This window comes from Canis lupus, chromosome 21 (genome assembly GCF_011100685.1).
Source record: "Canis lupus familiaris isolate Mischka breed German Shepherd chromosome 21, alternate assembly UU_Cfam_GSD_1.0, whole genome shotgun sequence".
Classification (NCBI taxonomy): domain Eukaryota; kingdom Metazoa; phylum Chordata; class Mammalia; order Carnivora; family Canidae; genus Canis; species Canis lupus.
Window position 1 is genome coordinate 15,396,814 of NC_049242.1, and position 18,992 is coordinate 15,415,805.

At 36.0% G+C, this 18,992-nt stretch overlaps 1 protein-coding gene across 30 annotated transcripts in view; it reads left to right on the top strand.

Annotated features, from left to right (window-relative positions):
- DLG2 (discs large MAGUK scaffold protein 2) overlaps positions 1–18,992 on the top strand; it is a 1,987,603-nt gene that overhangs the window by 1,505,683 nt on the left and 462,928 nt on the right. For all 30 annotated transcript variants that reach the window (XM_038568427.1, XM_038568453.1, XM_038568428.1 and 27 more), the window contains 2 exons: positions 9,055–9,199; positions 11,481–11,619. In XM_038568427.1, the coding sequence (XP_038424355.1) occupies positions 9,055–9,199; positions 11,481–11,619 (284 nt within the window). The remainder of the gene's footprint in view (positions 1–9,054; positions 9,200–11,480; positions 11,620–18,992) is intronic.

Genomic DNA, 18,992 nt, shown 5'->3' on the forward strand with positions numbered 1-18,992 from the left:
AACTCCATTAATTTCCTCATGCCATATCTGCTGGGTACTTTTTTCCCCTAAGTCCTTCTTATAACTCAGATTTGAAAAATATCTATCTTAGATGTTATCTTATCCCAATTTATTTGGTACATAAAAATCCACAAAAAGGCAACGTGAAGTAGCCCCTCACCTCTGCTAGAACACACTAAAGATGAACTTAATTCCTCCTGGAAGCTCCCCCTTAGATACTAGCCATCATTGGATTTGTTTTTTCTTAATATTGTATCAAAATACATTTCTGTATACATTTCTTGCTTTCTTCACACCTCTGTCCCTTAGAGACAGAAAGGCGAAAATTAATTGCTCTTCTATGTTTGTTTGAAAACTTATGTCTTGCCACTTTTCCACTTCACAGCATTTTAAGATGTTTTGCACATTTTCTCTCACTCTTGCAGTCAATTTTACCACATATCCACTTAACTTCTCTAAGTAGAACACCCTTTTAACAAAACTTTTGATTCCTTAGAATGTTGTTCCCCCACTTCTAAAACCACAGGCAATATTGTAGCATCTGACCTTTACATTTATTCTACAATAAGGAAAAAATTGCCCGGCCTATCACCTTTGCACTAAGACTCTCAGCATTTCAAATAAAATGACTTTTACATCAGTCCTCTCTGATGTTTCATGGCCCATCCAGATGCATGGTATTTGTTCTCTTTATTAAAATAATATTTTTAACTCTCCTGCCACATGGCACTTATTCAGTAGAATTTGGGGCTTTTAATTTTGTCAAATGACAATGACATCTGATTTTTATGGATCATACCAGTAGTTTAGTGTTGTAATCTCACACTAAATACATTAATCTCTGGCCTTGATTCCTTTAGACAGATATCAGAGGTTAACAGCATTGATAATTTTAAAATTCATTCATATATTTCTACACATTGGTTTTTATTAAGCCCTATCAAGATAATACCTACGGCCACATATATTACAGAAATGTGCAAAACATGAGAGACACCTAACTCTGGGAAATGAACAAGGGGTAGTGGAAGGGGAGGTGGGCGGGGGGTTGAGGTGACTGGGTGATGGGCACTGAGGGGGGGCACTTGGCAGTATGAGCACTGAGTGTTATGCTATATGTTGGCAAATTGAACTCCTATAAAAAAAAAAGAAAAAAGAAAGAAAAGAAATATGATCATCCTCATTTCTTTTCTACACAGAAAAGAAACTTTGAATCCAGGGTCATCTGACTGTCTTTTCTACAGGGATAATGTGAGCTGTTAATTGTCAAAACCTTTGTCACATTGTGATCGAAAGCTTATAGTCTTTTTTTACAAAGATTAAGTCTATATTTTTATTTCCATAAAGGGACGCAGTAGATAAGGAGGAAGGTAAGAAAAGCATTGAAGTGAAATGCAAATGCAGTGGGCTCAGAGACAGGCAGCCAGAATTAATTAAGTCCCAGGCAGCCAGAATTAATTTGACCTAATTGACCTTGGACAAGTCATGTACATCTTTGGTCTTCTGCTTTAGCCTCTATACCATGGCAACAGTGCCTTAGATCAGTGTTTCCCAAGGCTGTTTTAAAATATTAATCTCATTACTGTGTCACATCAAAAAGTCAACTAAGTTCAGGAAATTCTACAGCCTGTATCTCACCTCTCTTACAGATTTCAATGAATTTAGTATTTTAAAGGGTCAGTGAAGTTTTGTAGTCAAGGAACTAATTTAACTTGAACACTGTAATCCTCAAATATACTTCATTATGGAGCCCTTTGCTTAAAGTGATGCTTATAAAGCACCTAGAACTAGTGTTCAGTGGAATATTCTCTGTGCTGTGTGCAAGTGATGCTTATTTTTATTTCAAAATTAATATCCTGTGGTAAGGACATTAAGTGGATTTAGGGATTGTGAGCAGAAATAATGTAATTTTGTAAATAAGTATTAGTTATTAGCACCAAAATTATTCTTTTTGGTGATTTACATAACTGCCTAGCTTCACCCAAATATTAATAAGAAAATCACCTTGAAGACAACGCAGATATATAGAAATTGCTGAATAATGAACAGAACTTGAAACCACTCTCATTTGTTGGACTGACCTTAGATAAGAACTGAAATCGGTAACGCTCTCTGCACATAGCTCACTCCTACCACCAGCACATTGCTTCCACACAAAAGAGGTTTCCACTTGCAGTACCCACTGCAACCCATGAGAGATGGATAGATAGAGCAGTCATTACTGTTATTCTTATTTTCCAGAAGAGAAAGTTGGAGTCAGAGATAACAAAGGGATTTCTAATATGGCATAACTAATCAATTGTGAAGTCAGATTAGATGTCAATGTCCTAATACCACATGTCCTCTACCAGTTTATCAGCCCTTCTGGTTCTTAATCCTGCTTTCATATTTGAATCTCATGGTAAGTTTTTGATCACTCTGGATGCCCAGGCCTCAATCAACCCTGAATAATCAAATCAAAGTCTTGGAAGTAGGCACCATGCTTCATTTGTAAAAATTTTTTTAAGTCTTCCAGGTGACTCCAGTGTGTAGCCAGGTTAAGAACCACAGTCCTACCTTGATCTAATCACATTCTAACCTGCTCTTCTGCTGCTCCACTGCTTCTCCTGAGGGTGACTTTGGTGGTAATGCTCCTTCTATCAAGCCAGTACAGCATCATTTAATATTTTTCAAGAATGGGCTGAAAGGCATTCAGAACTAGTTCACCCTTCAAACTTTGTCCCCTGCAGTTAGAGTACTTTCTGAAGCACCAGGGGAAAAAAAAGTCTGGTTAATTATTTTTTGGACTTGGTTGTAATTTTTCTCAAATGTAATAAAATTACAATGCAGTGCAATTGCAGTGACATATTTATTTGAAGGTTAAAGCTTTCTATTATATTATTTCTTTTGCTTATATCCAGTTTAACTCTGTTTATAGAATTTGCTCTATAGTTAATATATATAGATGCCTACTACAGAGCAGTGGTTTTAAAAATTATTTTAATAGCACATTCTATCAGTATACACAGAAAGTTGCCTCTAATATATGTTTATTTCCCTACTTTATATTGCATACATATATCACTATGCTAACAATACATGATGCACATTTTAAAACATACATAAAAATAGATGAAAATCAGTGTGATAAATATTAATAGAAGTTCAGATACAGAATTCTGCCTCTAACCTTTGGGTTGCCCTGGGGTTCCTATATTGTCCATTTGGGTGACCACTGATATAGAGGAAGCTAGAAAAGTCAGTCAAAACATCATTGTTACTTGCTCTGTCTCTATATATGGAATAAAGTTTTAAGAAATACATCAACGATTAATGGAGGAAAAAGAAATTCACACTGTTGAAAGTTTGATCGTGTCTTTTATAATCTGATGTGACTCACTACACCCATTCTGTACCAGCCTTTCATCCTTATATTCCATGCCTGCCACAGCGTGAGTATCCCATAAATGTGTGTTGTTGAATGACCTTCATTTCTTATCCTTTCTGACTCCACAAAAACGTAAACTAGACACTCAACATAAATGCTTCCTTCGTCCTATAAAATAGGGAATTTTGATAGCTTTTCCTTTGGAATGTTATTTTTAATTTATTTAGCTAATTGTTTCAACATTTATTAAGTGCCTATTATCTATAGTGAATCAGGGGACTACAAAGATGAAAACACTCTAATTAAAGAGATGGTGAATGAGTAAAATGGATGGAGGGGAGTGGGAGATACTAGCTTCCAGTTATGGAATGAGTAAATTAGGCAGGGAATAAAAGGTACAGCATAAAGAATATAGTCCATGATATTTAATAGTGTTACATGGTGACAGATGGCTATGCTTATGATAACAAAGTTGTTGAATCACTATGTTGAACACCTGAAACTAATGTAACACTGCATGTCAACTATACTCCAATGTTTAAAAAAAAATAAAAAGAACAATATAATCCTTGCCTTTTAGAAGATCAGTCCTTAAGCAGGAAAGAGGCATTGTGAAAATATTGTAGAAGGTAGGGAGTGATTGTTTTCAAACGAGCTATTTTCAGCAGCAGGATTAGCAAAAGCACTGTGTCTGATTGTGATGTTTGATGACCAATTGTATACTGCTCTATCTTATACAGTGCCTCTTTATGTTCATGGTATCCATCCTTTCTCCTAAACACAAGTAACCCAACAAATAAATTAATATTATCCCTATTTTGCATATAAAAAATTAATGCTCAATAAATGTTAACTGACTAAAATCTAGGAATTGAAACCATATGTAATGCTACATTTAAAATTTATGCCAAGTTACCTTCGTTTATAGAAACATCTAGGTATAAAATATGGCTATTATTTCAAAAAAAATTAAATCCATTCACTGGCAATGAGAAACCAACTTCCTTCTTCTCCATTCCAATTTTCCATCATTCATGAGATCTCATATCATCACTATGTATATTTCATAATGAAGCTGCTATACTTTATATCTGTTCTCTTTTTTAAAGATTTATTTAAGGAAGAGAGAGAGAGGCAGAGGGAGAGAGTCCCTTTTTTTAACAAGAGAAAAGAAAGAACATTTATTAACATGCACAGCATACATACACATGAAAGAAATTGATGCATATCTCAAAGGGGTGTTGAGAATTTGGGGCTTATGTAGCATCTTAACAAAGAACTATACATTGGTAGAAGAGTGACAAGAAAAAGGAAAAGGGTTAGGCTTTTAGGGACAGCAAGATATGGGGACATAAGTATATGGGGAGGGGGTTAGCTAATGGAAGGTAAGGGTTATTTTAATAAGGTTTGTTATGTAGAATAGAGTGAGAGAGTCTTAAGCAGACTCCATGCTCAGTGTGGAGCCCAATTTGGGGCTCAGTCTCATGACCCTGAAATCATGACCTAAGCTGAAACCAAGAGTTGGGCACTTACCTGACTATGCCACCCAGGCACCCCACTTTGCTTCTGTTCTTATTTGAGGTTTTTTCTTGTTCATTTAAAATATAACATTAATATGATTTTACCCATAACTAATGCATGATCATTGCTGAGAAAATGAAAAATAAGAAGATAATTTATTATCCAAAGTTAATTATTATTGTTTTTATTTATTCATAGTTCCTGTTTTTAAAATAAATTTTATTATAGCTATAAGTTGCTGTGTACTGCAGAGATTTTAGTGTTTGGTTCATGCATATTTATTTTCAGGTCATTGATATTAGCACATTAGATTGGTCTCATTTTTTCAATTATTTTATTTTTAAAAATTTTAGTAGGTTTTTAAAATTTTATTTCCAGTTTAGTTAACATACAGTGTTATATGAGTTTCAGATGTACCATATAGTGGTTCAACAGTTCTATTCATGACTTAGTCCTCCTTCTTAATTCATCTTACCTACTGATCAAAAACTTTGTCTTCTTTTTAAAAAGTTAACTGTGGAGTTTGTGATTTTTTTACAGTGTTTCTAGAGCTCCCACCTTTTTTTGTACTATGTCTTAGACAGTATTTATGTCCACCTCCTAGTTTGTACTACCATGTGGTTATTCCTGAAGAAGTATGAAAAGGCCAGCATCTCACCACCTGTACATTTCCATTCCCCTTTATTACCACTCTCCTGCTGCCACATCTCCAACCTTAGTAACTGTCACAGATCTGTTTGTTTGCACTCATTTGATTCTCCCAAAACTGACCCTGCTCCCTTCTTACAAGTTTTTTGGCACCTCTTTCTTCAGCTGATTTGCCCTTCTTTTTCTCTGCATCATGCTCAAATTCAGTGCTCCCTTTTCTGGTGTAGAAAATGAGTGCTCTCACCTCCAACCTCTCTGCTTGGCCTCAATCCTTCATCCTACTGCAAACATATGGCCAGGCTGCACACATGGCCCTCTCTGTGTAGTATACCCCACAGAAACACTGCATTCAGATGCACATTATTTTTTTCTGAAATCAGGCCAGTTGTTCAGTGTTCACCATTATAGGCAGATACTTGATGCAAAAGAAAAAAAGACAATAAAAAACAATGACAAGAGCAACTAGCCAATCAGTGTAATGTCCCTTCTTTCTGTGTACAATCAGCTCCAGCTGTAAGCCCTTTATCTTGAGGGTTCATAGGATAATGCACACACATAATTAACCCAAATAAACCCACTTTCGTGAAAAACATTTTGAAGATTTCAGCACAAAAGAGCACTTTTTGGTCCAGATCCTGTACTATTCTGAATTTTTAAAAAGACCACACAGAAGCTTCATCAACAGTACCCTAATTAAACTCATCAGTTCACAGATGTTTACAGGAAAATGCTCAGCAAAAATTTTCACCAAGAATTCCTGTTTCCTGAGAAGAGAGATGTATGATGACAATAGTAATAGTAATAAGGGCTAACATTAATGAGTATTTTCATGTTCCTGCCATTTTACATAGATTAATACATTTAAATCAATAATTCTTTGAGGTAGCAATTATTATCATACCTATTTTACAGATGTCAAAACTGAGGCTAAGAAGATTAGGTTAATTGTCCAAAGTCACATGGCTGGGAAGAACCAGGACCAGGACTCAGATCCTAGTCTGCATAATTCAAAAGCATGTGCTCTTGATCACTATGTTCTGTTGCCAATATCCTACCACCTGTTGCATAACTTTTAAAATCTGTGTCAATGTTTCAACACTTTCTAGTCACCAAATAAAAACCAACTGAAATACTACTATTTTTTTTTTTGCAATACTACTATTATAAACCATCATTATCCCCCACTTTTCACCTCTACTTTTTGCTCAACTTCTACTTTCTGGTCTAAAGACTTCTCTGTTGACTTAAGAATCTGCATGCAAAGTCATTTTCAGTAAACATGCTTGAAGCTTGAACTGTGTCACACAAGAATATGAGATTCCAGGGAGCTAGGGACCTTCTCTATCTGAAAGAGGAATTTAGATTAGTAGTTAAAAGCTTGGTCTCTGGACCTAAAATGTTTGGCATTTAATATGCTTCTATCACAATAAGATCAATGACTTTGGGCAAGCTTCATAACCTCTCAGAGATATGCTTTTCTGATCTATAAAATGAAAGTAATTGCAACAGCTACCACACAAGTTGTTACGAGGTTCAAGTGTGTTAATGTATGTAAATGACTTAGAATAATGCCCAGTGTGAATACAGCACTATATAAGTGTCTGCCATGATTATTATTTTCATTCTTACTATTTATTATTCTAATATGTAGAATCATGACTGACACATATAAGTATGCATTTGACCAATGGATGAACAAGTGCTAGATACTGGAAATACAAAAGGGTGTAAGAGAATGCCACTTGTCCAGAAGAGAGCTATAGGAACCAGGGGGAAAGCCTATAGTTTAATGGAGAGTTCACAGTCCGCATTCATACACATCAGTCAGATCTAGTTCCCTCTGCTTCCGGATTCCCTAACTTGGGCTACATCATCAAGGATTAATCGGTACATGGAATGTATAGAACATGACTAAAGCACTAATTAAATAGTACAGAAAATATATAGAGGATCCAATCTAATACTTTTCGGTACATTTATTTTAATGCTCCATCCTTTCAGCAGAAATTAACTAAAGAATCACTCCATTAAAATAATAGTAGCTAAATAAGTATAACCTAGGTATTTAAAATACTTTGTAAATATTTTAAAACCATTTAAGAGAAGTGCCGCAGAGATATTGCTGTAATGCTATGAGGTAAGAGTTGCACTTGTATCGGGGTGTAAAATGGAGGAGTTGCTGTTAAGTGGACAGAAATGGGTACACTTTAACTTGCTCACCTGCAAAGCTCTGTTTTGCAATATTAGCATTCTTTCCTTAGAAAATTGACTTGTTAAATAACATTTTGATGGGAACAATTTTTATGTTTTTTGTATTTATTTTTATTTTTTTAGAGAGTGGGAGAGAGAGCACAACAGCAAAAGAGAAAATCTTAAGCAGATTCCACACCCAGCATGGATCCTGACATAGGTCTTGATCTCCTGACCCTGAGATCATGATCTGAACCTAAATCAAGAGTCAGAAGGCTTAACCATCTGAGCCACCCAGTCACCTCAGATGGGAATAATTTTTCAAGTGAACAAAAACAAGTTTGGTGTAGCTGCAGGAGAATTAGGACTCTCATATAGTGATGGTATAAGCGTGAACTTGTTCCTCTTTCCATAGGGCACTTCAAGAATAGGTATCAACCAAGTGCCTTTGGCTCAGGTCATGATCCCTGGAATTAAGACCTGCATCTGGCTCCCCGTTTTTCCTTCTCCCTCTGCCCATCTCCCCTGCTCATGCACACTCTCATGTTCTCTCTCTCTCAAAAAAAATACATAAAATCTTTTAAAAAATTTTTTTAAAAATAATAGGTATCAGAAGGCTTATAATATTCATAAATCTTGGTCCAACAATTCCACTTGTATGATTTATCCTAAATAAATCATCAGAGTTGTGTGCAAATATAGAAAAATTTCTTGCAACATTATTTATAGTAGAAAAAAATAGAAGCAAACTAAACATGCTTTAGTAGGAGATTGGTTAAAGCATTATGCAACACAATGCTCTATGGAAAACAAAGTCATATTGTTGACAGTCAGTCTAGATTTAAAAAGTACGTTCTAAAACAATGTGTACAATATGGTAGCTATTACTTAAAGAACTATATCCCAAATAGGGAGACTTTGGTTAGTTTTTATTCTTTATGGTGTTTTTTTTTTTTAGTTTTTTTTTTTAAGTTTTTTAAAGTTCATTGAGTATGTATTACTTTTGTAATGGGAAAAACTATAGCATAAGAGAGACATCTGACCCCTCCTTCCTCTTTTCCACAAATAGCATTCTGATTTCCAGTATGATACATTGCTTTCTCATAGAACAAGACAGAAGCAGCTTCGTTTTTTAGCATCAACAACTGTACGTTATCTGCTTTGGCTAATGCCATTAATCCATCTTTTTTGTCAAAGTGTGATGTAGATACTGGATTGTAATCATTGCAATTTAATCTTTAAATAAGGTCTAATTTGTATATCTTTTTGCCTATTTCTTTTCACCCACATAGATTTAACTCTAATATTGAATATTATTTTCCTTTCAGGTAAACAACTACAGTTTAGAAGAAGTGACGCATGAAGAGGCGGTAGCAATACTGAAGAACACATCCGATGTCGTTTATCTAAAAGTTGGCAAACCCACCACCATTTATATGACTGATCCTTATGGTCCACCTGATATTACTCACTGTAAGTACCACGCTCAGTGTCACCTTTGCCAGGTTTACAAAACTGGAATTCAGTAAAACTTGGCAAAGTACTCTGCTTGCATCTTCACTCTTGTTTAGTTTATGGAAATAGTTCCAAGGGGTGCTGTGCTTCACTCCCTGGTTGCCTTACGAGGCCTTAACTAATGTTTTAAAGGTGGGACACCTGATGAGTTAGAAAGTCCACTGTTTAAGAAAGGCTTAGTGATGCATGTTGTGAACAGTGTGATTATGGTAATGTAAGAGCAACATGTTTTAAATGCTATTTCTCAAGCCCCTAAAACATGATAGTCCTCATGCCATTGTATCCCCCCTTCCTACTTCAATCTATATAGTAGCAAAGCAGAAAAGAGAGAAACTGGCAAAATAGACAGGAGATAGCACTGTGTTCCCTCCTGGGGGAGAGGATCTTGCACTTGAATAGTGGAATTGTGATCCTCTGTCACCATCACCATAACTCTTATGTTTATCTGAATGTTATATTGGCAGGGAAGCCAGGGAAAACTCTCAGTCACTATGGCACTAGAGGTGGGTTGCAGGTGGGTATTTCTAGGGCAACAATTAACTATGAGATACTGTGTTGAGTCCTAATAAAGTCCACTTCTACATAAGCCCCATGTTTCTGTCTCTTCTTAATAGGTCAGCAAGAACTTTATCTTAGGTTCTGTCTTTGGGGACTAGATTTAGAAGCATTTTTTTTTCCTTGTGAGTTTAAGGGTCAATTTTGTCTACATCACTAAGCTTGCTCATTCTGAAATTTTGGGTAACCAGTTCTGAGACTGAGAACTCGAATATCTTCAGGATCTACCATTAATACTATGGTCTTAAGGAAGTCATTTAATCTCTCATAGATTTAGATGTTTCTCTTGAGAGAAATTTAAAGGTTGAATAATTTTGCTACCTGCCCATTACATTAGCTACTGCTTTTCTTAATGATGATTTGAAAAATGACTTGCCCCCAAAATATGTCTTTTTCTCAAGCATGCAGTAAGCTGAGATCAGCCTTACATTAGGATATGAAAGAATTTTAACTTTCAAAGTTTCTCAGACTGGATGAATTTAGAAAAATCAGCCTTGAGACTCTGAGCTACTTCATGAAGGGTAAATAAGGTCAGTGTTAAAGAGATAAAAGCACATAAATAAAGCTTGCTATTCAATTAAAAATATATATATTGAGTAGCCTCAATATGTGTAAGACACTTTGTAAGGTAATATATGGGATACATAGGAAATGCAATCCTGGCCTTTATTGGAAGGAAGGCTAATTCAAATATATGAATAGCAGCAATACTTGGCAATGTAAGAGAGATGTACCTGACATGGGAATGGTAAAAATAAATGTGCTTTGGGTACTCACAGGAGAGGTGTACTACCTGTCTTTGGAAGATCATAAAACTATTAATGGGAAGTGTGGCATTTGAATTGTTTCTTAAAGAATAGATAAAATTTCAGTATCAGAGACGTGTTAGGAGACAGAAATTCTAGGTAACTGATGAAAGTACAAATGTTGGAAAGAATTGTCTTTGAGGATTGTAGGATATGTGTCAGCGGAATGTTAAAATGGATCAATCTTGTAAGAATGACAAACGGAAGTTTATATTCACAGTAGCAGCAATGGAGAGACTTAAGCAAGGGAACAGCTTTATCAGAGTTGGATTTTTCAAAGTATAAAATGGATTTCTAGAGAGGGGTGGAAGGCAGGAGACTCAGGCAGGAGGGGCTTTCAGTCATTTAAGAAGGAGATGAAGTACTGTGGAGGATTAGAAAAGAAAGGCCAGAGTCCTTGGCCTTTCTGGGATGGGAGTACAGCATACTTTGAGATTAAAGTCTTATACAAGAACTTGCTCCTAGAAACCTAGATTTGATGATTGAATATTAATTATATGAAAAGAATGTGAGCTCTGCAATTACAAAGCTAACATTTTTATTTCAATAGAAAATTAATCATCACAAAAAAAGAACAAAAGAAAATTAATCATCTTTCTGAAAATGCATGGTCTGGGTCTCTCCTCCAATTCTTCTCCTCACCTAATTATACGAACTGGGTTTATAGATATAAATGTTATTATATCTTTCCAATCCTAAAGGTCACCATGTGCTTGTGTATATTAAATGCAAACAAACAGTAACTCCTCCCTCTTGGGAGACCAGAAAATTCCTCAGCATATAGGAAAGTCTTCCTATTTTTAACAGAACGATAGCATGACACATTGAATCACCCACATAACAGGTTTCTTCTCTTTTCTTTTTTTTTCACCCCTTAGCTTATTCTCCACCAATGGAAAACCATCTACTCTCTGGCAACAATGGAACTTTAGAATATAAAACTTCCCTGCCGCCCATCTCTCCAGGAAGATACTCACCGATTCCAAAGCACATGCTTGTTGAAGACGATTACACCAGGTCAGATATGCTTAATGGTTAAATTGGGCTCATGATGGTTACTGGGAAGAAACTGCATTTGCCTAACATGTCAGGCATTGCTTTTGGGGTTAAAGTTTCTGAGCACCATTCAAACTTATACAGTCTTGTTTCCAGGGGAAATCTGCAAATTCTTATAATCATGTGTCATTTGGAATCAAAATCACTAATTTTTTTGTGAGAAGTGGTACTATACACATACTCATCACTTTACAATTTATTAAGACTTTCAAACATGTTGTCATTTGAGCTCAACAGCCATTTTATAAGAGAGGTAACTTTAGAGAAGCTGATCCTGAGGTTCAAATAAGGAACCTCACATGACATCTCTGCTTAGGGAAGAAGTTAGGACTGAAACTTTTGTCTTTAGACTCTAAATTTCATGTTTTTGATACCAATGGCTACCCACAATTCAAAGGAGTTCGGAAGTGAGTCAACCCTTCCTTTAGTGCAATAGCTATAAGTAGAAAGAAAAGAGGTGGCATTAACTGCAAATGGTTTGAGTTTAATATATGCTGTTAATTCCAAAGGGGAAATAGGACAGGATTTTAGGATAGAGTACAGAACCACATTACTAATGCCATGAAGTAAAACCAAGTTTAGGCGGCACACCTCTGAGGCGGGTGTGACAGTTCACATAGCAGAAACATCCTTGACTTAATTGTCACCATTAAGGATTCAATAAATGTTGGATAATGAATAAATCAATGAATAAATAAGGGAAGAAATAAGAATAAATGTAAATTTTTTTGTCTTTAAATGTTTTTGTTCCAAAGTAATGTATGCCCATTGCATTTGGTGAATGAAACTGTTCAAGAAACAAAACCCTCTCCCAGACTCCTGCCAGAGCAACTCTCTTGAGGTTACCAATGTAACATCCTGGCATGAATCTTTCATACTTTCTGCATGTTCATATAAACTCATATTAGTTCAGACAGATATGGAGGGGCTTTGTTTTTACAAAGCAAGTTCATATTTTAGAAATTGCCCTACAATTTGCTGTTCTCCATGAGCAGTACTTTTACCTGAAATGAGATTGCATATAAATATGTACACAGTTTTTTTGAAAGTGTTTGTGTGTAAAAAGGACAGAGATGGACCCTTTCGGTTTAATATCCTGCCTGTCTAATGAAGCCATTTGTCAGCCTTTAAAAAATAGAGGAGGCTTCCTGCCTCTTAACTTCCCTCACCGGTATCCATGCCGGCTTTGGTCTTTTCATTCCTTTGCTATTTCTTTTTAAATGATTAAGCATTTTCCATTTATTTTGCAATTTCAGGTTTGCTGAAGTAGCTTGTTACATCTTTAGCCAAGGAATGGAATGTTTAGATGCTGCAAATGTGCATCTGTGGTATAAATCAAATATAAACTTCTTCCTATGCTGAAACATCTAATCTCTATGCTCTTAATTAAAATGAGGGCTGCAGCAAAGATAATCCTCATGGCTCTCTAAAACATTGTGTAAATATAGGCACCTTTATTCACCAGAGCAATGATCTATTTGCTTTCATTCTATCACTAATATTTGATATGATTTTAATTTGAAAATGTCGTTTTATCTTACTAGACCCCACATGGAATTAAAATTGATTAAATCCCCTTCATAATCCAGGCCCTTTGCTAGCTGTTTTACATACCCTATTCATTTAATTCTCCTGAAAACGCAGGCTGTCATCCCTATTTTATAGATGAGAAACTGAAGTTCAAAGATGTTAAGTAACTTGCTTATAGTCACACAGCCTTTAAGTAGAAAAACTGTGGGTGCCCTGCCAGATACAAAATCCTGGCTAAGAAGAAACGTTTTAATTTTCTCATTTTAAAAATGAAAACCAAGTCATATAAAACTGTTCATCACAGAAATACATACCTCTAAAGAGACCCAAGAGTTTCAGTAAGCTCTAAAGGCAGTTAGATTAGATCAGAGTTGAGACCTATTTCTACCACTGGTTATATGACTGCCAGAAATTTATTTAACCACCACAAGCCTACTTCTTCATCTATATAATGGGAATAGCAATCAAATTTTTCTTAACAGGTTGTTGTAATGTTTGAGTGACATAATATATGCAAAGAACTTGTAACAGAGCCTGACACATCATGAATATTAAATGAATGTTATCTATTTACAGAAACTATACTTGTTATAATGTCACAAGGAATGTTTGAACAGATGGTGTCCTAAGAATAGAGTCCACCTATTCCTATAGGGTTGTGCCTTGGTATTGTGGTGTGGTTCTTGTCCCACCTCCTCCTCCCTTATTCTCTGGCAGGACAATTTTTCTAAGAACTCTCCGTAGAATCTTCTGAATGTCTGGCGCCAGGCAAACTTGTGAATTATATCAGTTTTAACACACACACACACCCCTCTCCCACTCTCACCATTGCTTTGTCCTCTCACAGGGGTCTATGCTGTAGGCACTGCCATGGATCTCAAAGGTATTTGCTCAAAGGCAAATTCATTGCCTTGTTCATCAATATTTATTGGACACTTCCTACTAGACAGCAGGAATTGCAGTAGGAATGAAAAATTGAGTAAGAAACGACAGCTCTAAGAACTATTAAACTGGGACAAAAATATAGGTAAACCAGCGTGGATCCTTCAATGCCTATCCCCTGATTATGCAGACCCCCTTTGTGAAATTTTCTAAAAAGGCTAATCTATTATTTTTTTTCAATTCTGAGGTTATATATGTTCATATCAAAATGTCATTTTTCATTTTTTTGTGTATGGTAGTAAATGGTAGATATTTACCTTACTATACCCTTACTTGAAAAATGAAATGTGAGCAAATTTATATCAGTTCTCATCTTTTAAAAGTAAAAGGTCTGTAAAATGTCAAAGTATGGCAACTAGAAACAGCAACAAACAATTAGGTCCACTCTAGGAAGTGCTCTGGTGCCACCCTAGCAGAGTTCTTTCACACCACAAGAGTTACCTAGTAAATATTTGTAAATGAATTTCAGCTTTATATGAATACCAAAGGAAAAGCCTATAGAATCAAAGAAAGTTTTAAAGAGGAGATAACTTGTAAGTTTCAGTTTGAAAAAAAATGTGTAGGTGTTGATCAGAAAGTCAAGGGATGAGGAAGGATATTCATGGTAGAGGATAACACATGCAGATTCGTAGAAGAATGTGAAATGGAATAAGATGAAGCAACAGCTTGAAAAATTAGACTGGTAAAAGAGAGTGCTTCCTACCTTTAAGTAATCTCTGTATTCCTATCCTTTCTGTCATATGCAACCTACTTGTAAAACTTAGAATATATTCAATAGTAAAAACAAAAGGATCACTACTATATACTGTTACCACAAAGTCTTTTAACATGTATGATTCCCCTTATTTATATTATATTATTATTCTTGATCTTTATAAATAACAAAAATGCTCAGAGTTTAACAAATTGCCTCATATCATACAGCAAGCAAATAGCAGAATCAAAATTTGAATTCAGGTTTGTGTTCCCAGGCTTCATCCTCACATCACACCTCATGTCCCATTTTATAAATTCAGTTTCCATAGAGAAATGTTGGATCAACAGGATTACGTTTATATCAGGAGATTGGTTTCTAGTCCTGCTCCTACCACCTTAGCATGTAATGACCCTGAAAAAGCCATTTAATCTCTGTGAGTCTTGATTTTTGCATCTATAAATTTGGGATAAAAGGTCTTCTAATTTCCTCACAGAATTGTGAAATTTCAGTGTGGTAATATGTGTTAAAGTTTCCATTTTTAAAGGTCTAGATAAACGTATTATTATCAGAAGCTTATGTTTGAGGCCTACTTTGAATTTTCCTGAAATAGTAAATCAAGTAATTGATCTCTAATGATGGGACTTGGGCTAATGGGGAAACATTTCTGTGAAATAGGAACCTTCCAACAACCAAACTCCTTAAATGGAGTTTTGTAATATATTGTAAAAAAACATTTCTCTATTTTCCTGAATCATATTCATTTTTGTGGGGAAGATATAGTAAGAACTTTTTAAGGGAAGTTTTGTTAGAAAAAAAATGCTACACTAACCTAGCTGTATTTTTTTTTTTTTTTTTTTTTTTTTTTTTAGCCCTTTCTAACTTTTTGAGGAAATGTATACCTGAGTAAACTGGGAAATTTTGTTTCCTGTTGATTTAGAGAAAGCACAAATAAAAAGGCCTTGGCTAAAATTTTCTTAATAGAAAGTCTGTTGAGTACCCTATAAATAAATCAGTGTTCATTGTGATGTAGATACCTGGTCTTATATTGTTGGTAAATTATTTTGGAAAACTATCACTGTGATGCTGAGATGTGTTTTTGGCTCAAAGAATTATAGTCTCTCAGAATTGGAAGGGCCAGTAATGAATCTAGAGTCTAATCTTCCTCCTTCTGATGGGTAAGGAACACAAGCCCAGAATGATTTGTTGGCTATCCCTAAGTCCCGTAACTTGTATTAGAATCAGATACAGAACCTATGTCTTCAAATACCAAGTCTAGTGCTCATTCTACTTCTCTGAGCTCTGTTCACTTTTGCTATTATTGTTGTTGTTTTGGGATGGAGTAAGAAGGTAAGAATTATGAAAACCATGAACAATCGAGGATCACCTGTGAGCAGTACCCACTTCGTATATTACCTACTATTGATTCCACCTCTACTGGGCCAAGGGGTAACCTGGTCACCCAGGAGAGATGCAAACCACAGCTTACCATCTGGCTCAATATTCTCAGGATACACAAATCAATACTGAAATGAAACCAAAAAACTTTGAGATGCAATGTATAACTGCTCCTTCAATAGCTGGGGACTTAATTTACCAAGTTACAAATGTGATAGATATCATCATGAGAGCCAGGGACCTAAATTATAGCTTTGAGCCATATATGTCCCAGTGAGAAAAACCAAGTTCACCTGGCCCTGATCTTAGTATACCCAGGTGTCCTTCTGATTGGCTCGACATAATGTTCCCTCACATAATTTGGTTGCTTAAAGAGTGTAAGCTAAATGAAGTCTCGAAAAATTTTTCTTGAATCTCCAGAAATTTTCTAGAGTAATTCCAAAATGACTGACTAATAATAATTCCAAATGAATGACTCAGATATTCACCAGTTTAACTTTTTTATTTACTAAATAGATATGAGTCTATCAGACTAGAGTCTACCTCTACTCTCGTCTTCCTAAATTATAGAACATTAGCTTACTGAATATGGTACCTAAAATGTATTCCAGTCGTCTTTTTCTTTCACTCAGTTTATTCATTCAATGAACATTCAGCTTCTACCATATATATGTCAAGCATGATTATTAGCAATAAAGTTACAATAGTGAGCAAACCAAACAAGTTCCCTGTCCTCATGGAGTTTGCATTCTAGTGCATCAAGTAAGAGATACATAGATGAATGAGGTAAGTTCAGATATTAGTAATTACTACAAGGAAAAAATAGAATAATATGATAGAGATTGGGAAAGAGAATAATCTTATGTAGGATAACCAGGAGGGGCCTCTCAGAGGAGATAGCATTTGAGCTGGGACCTGAATAACAAGAAAAAGTGGTGATATAAAGATCAGAGAAAGAACATTCAGGCAGCCCAGGTGGCTCAGTGGTTTCGCACCTGCCTTCAGCCCAGGGCCTGGGCTTTCAATAGCTGGGGACTTAATTTACTAGTCCCAGGTAAATTACTGAGACTTTAATTTACCAGTCCCAGGTAAATTACTGGGACTTTACTTAAATTACCAGTAATTTAATTTACCAGTAAATTTACCTGGGACTTAATTTAACAGTCCCAGGTAAATTACTGGGACTTTACTTAAATTACCAGCCCCAGGACCCGGGATCGAGTCCCACGTTGGGCTCCCTGCATGGAGCCTGCTTCTCCCTCTGCCAGGTCTCTGCCTCTCTCTCTCTCTCTCTCTCTCTGTCTCTCATGAGTAAATAAATAAAATCTAAAAAAAAAAAAAAGAACATTCCAGGAAGAGGGAATAGTAAAGCCAGTCACTGAGGCACAAGTATGTTATAGAAAAGATGAGCCAAAGGGAACATGGCAGAAAATTAGATTGGAGAAAGTGTCAGGAGCCACATGACACAGGACTCTGTAGGTAATGATGAAGAAGTATAGGTCTGATCTTGAGTACCCTGAGAATCCATTAAGGAATACTAACCAGGAGAATAAACTTATCTGATTTATATTAGAGGAAAACCTCTCTGCAGTGTGGAGAAGTAGAGGGGCCATTGAAGAAATGAGGGAGAGGTTACGCCAGCTAGGACTAGGGGAAGAAGGAGCCGTCCATAAGAAGAATGTCCCCTGAGCTCTATTTTAGAGCTAGATTCAATAACCAATGTTTTATGTGAGGAGCAGGCATGCTTTAACTGGACTAATTTACTACTGACCATTTCTACATTTTTTATCACCTATAGAGTAATCTTTCAGGAGAGTGTAAGTTTGCCACTGCTGGTACTTTCTTTTTCCCCCTTGATGTTTAACTCAGTGGATCAGAAATGGATAGAGGTTAATTTTCAAATGTTTCTATCCACATATCCTTAGGATCTGGGATAGAACACGAATGAAGCTTTCTGTCCAAGCATGAAACACATAAAATCTTACGTTTTCTCATACAAGTTTAGGAAATATCTTTGTTTGCTTTAATGTAATAACATTTTGATTACAAATTAAATTATATTATCCAAAATGTTAAAGTGAAATCAACACACCAGAAAGATTTTTTTTTCTGGGCATACTTGGTTCCTTGGTAAACCCCAAGGTACATATGAGTACCCAAATTTAAGAAGCACTGAGCTGACTTACACAGACTTGTCAGTTATTAATTTTGTATTATAGAAACAGCCCTTTAGTGATGGCTCAGGATTTGTGGTCCCTGTTAAGGACAGGCTTCTTAAAGGATCAGACGATGGGCACCTCGGTGGCTTAGTGGTTGAGTGTCAGCCTTTTGCTCAGGCCCTGATCCCAGGGTTCTGGGATTGAGTCCGCCGCCCCCCCCCCCCCCCACCCCGCATCAGGTCAGGCTCCCTGCATATGTCTCTGTGTCTCTTATGAATTAAAAAAAAAAAAAAAAAAAGGATCAGACAAGACTTGCCTCAGAGTAAAGTCTGAGTATAGTGTAGCCTCTCTACTTTTTAACTTGTATTTGATGACTTAAAATCCTTTCTGGATGAACTGGAAATTCTTTCTTCAGATACAGAAAAGGAATCTTTTCTTACTCATCTTTAACCAAGTATAACAGAAAGAACTGGTGTGCCCCATACAGACAACTGACCCCCCTTTAGAATTTGCATCTGTATAGCTGAGAGATTAGCCTTGGAGCCACCCTGCTCAGGGTCCCACCTTGACCACTTCCTAGCTCTGTGACCTTGGGTAAATTATGTAATCAC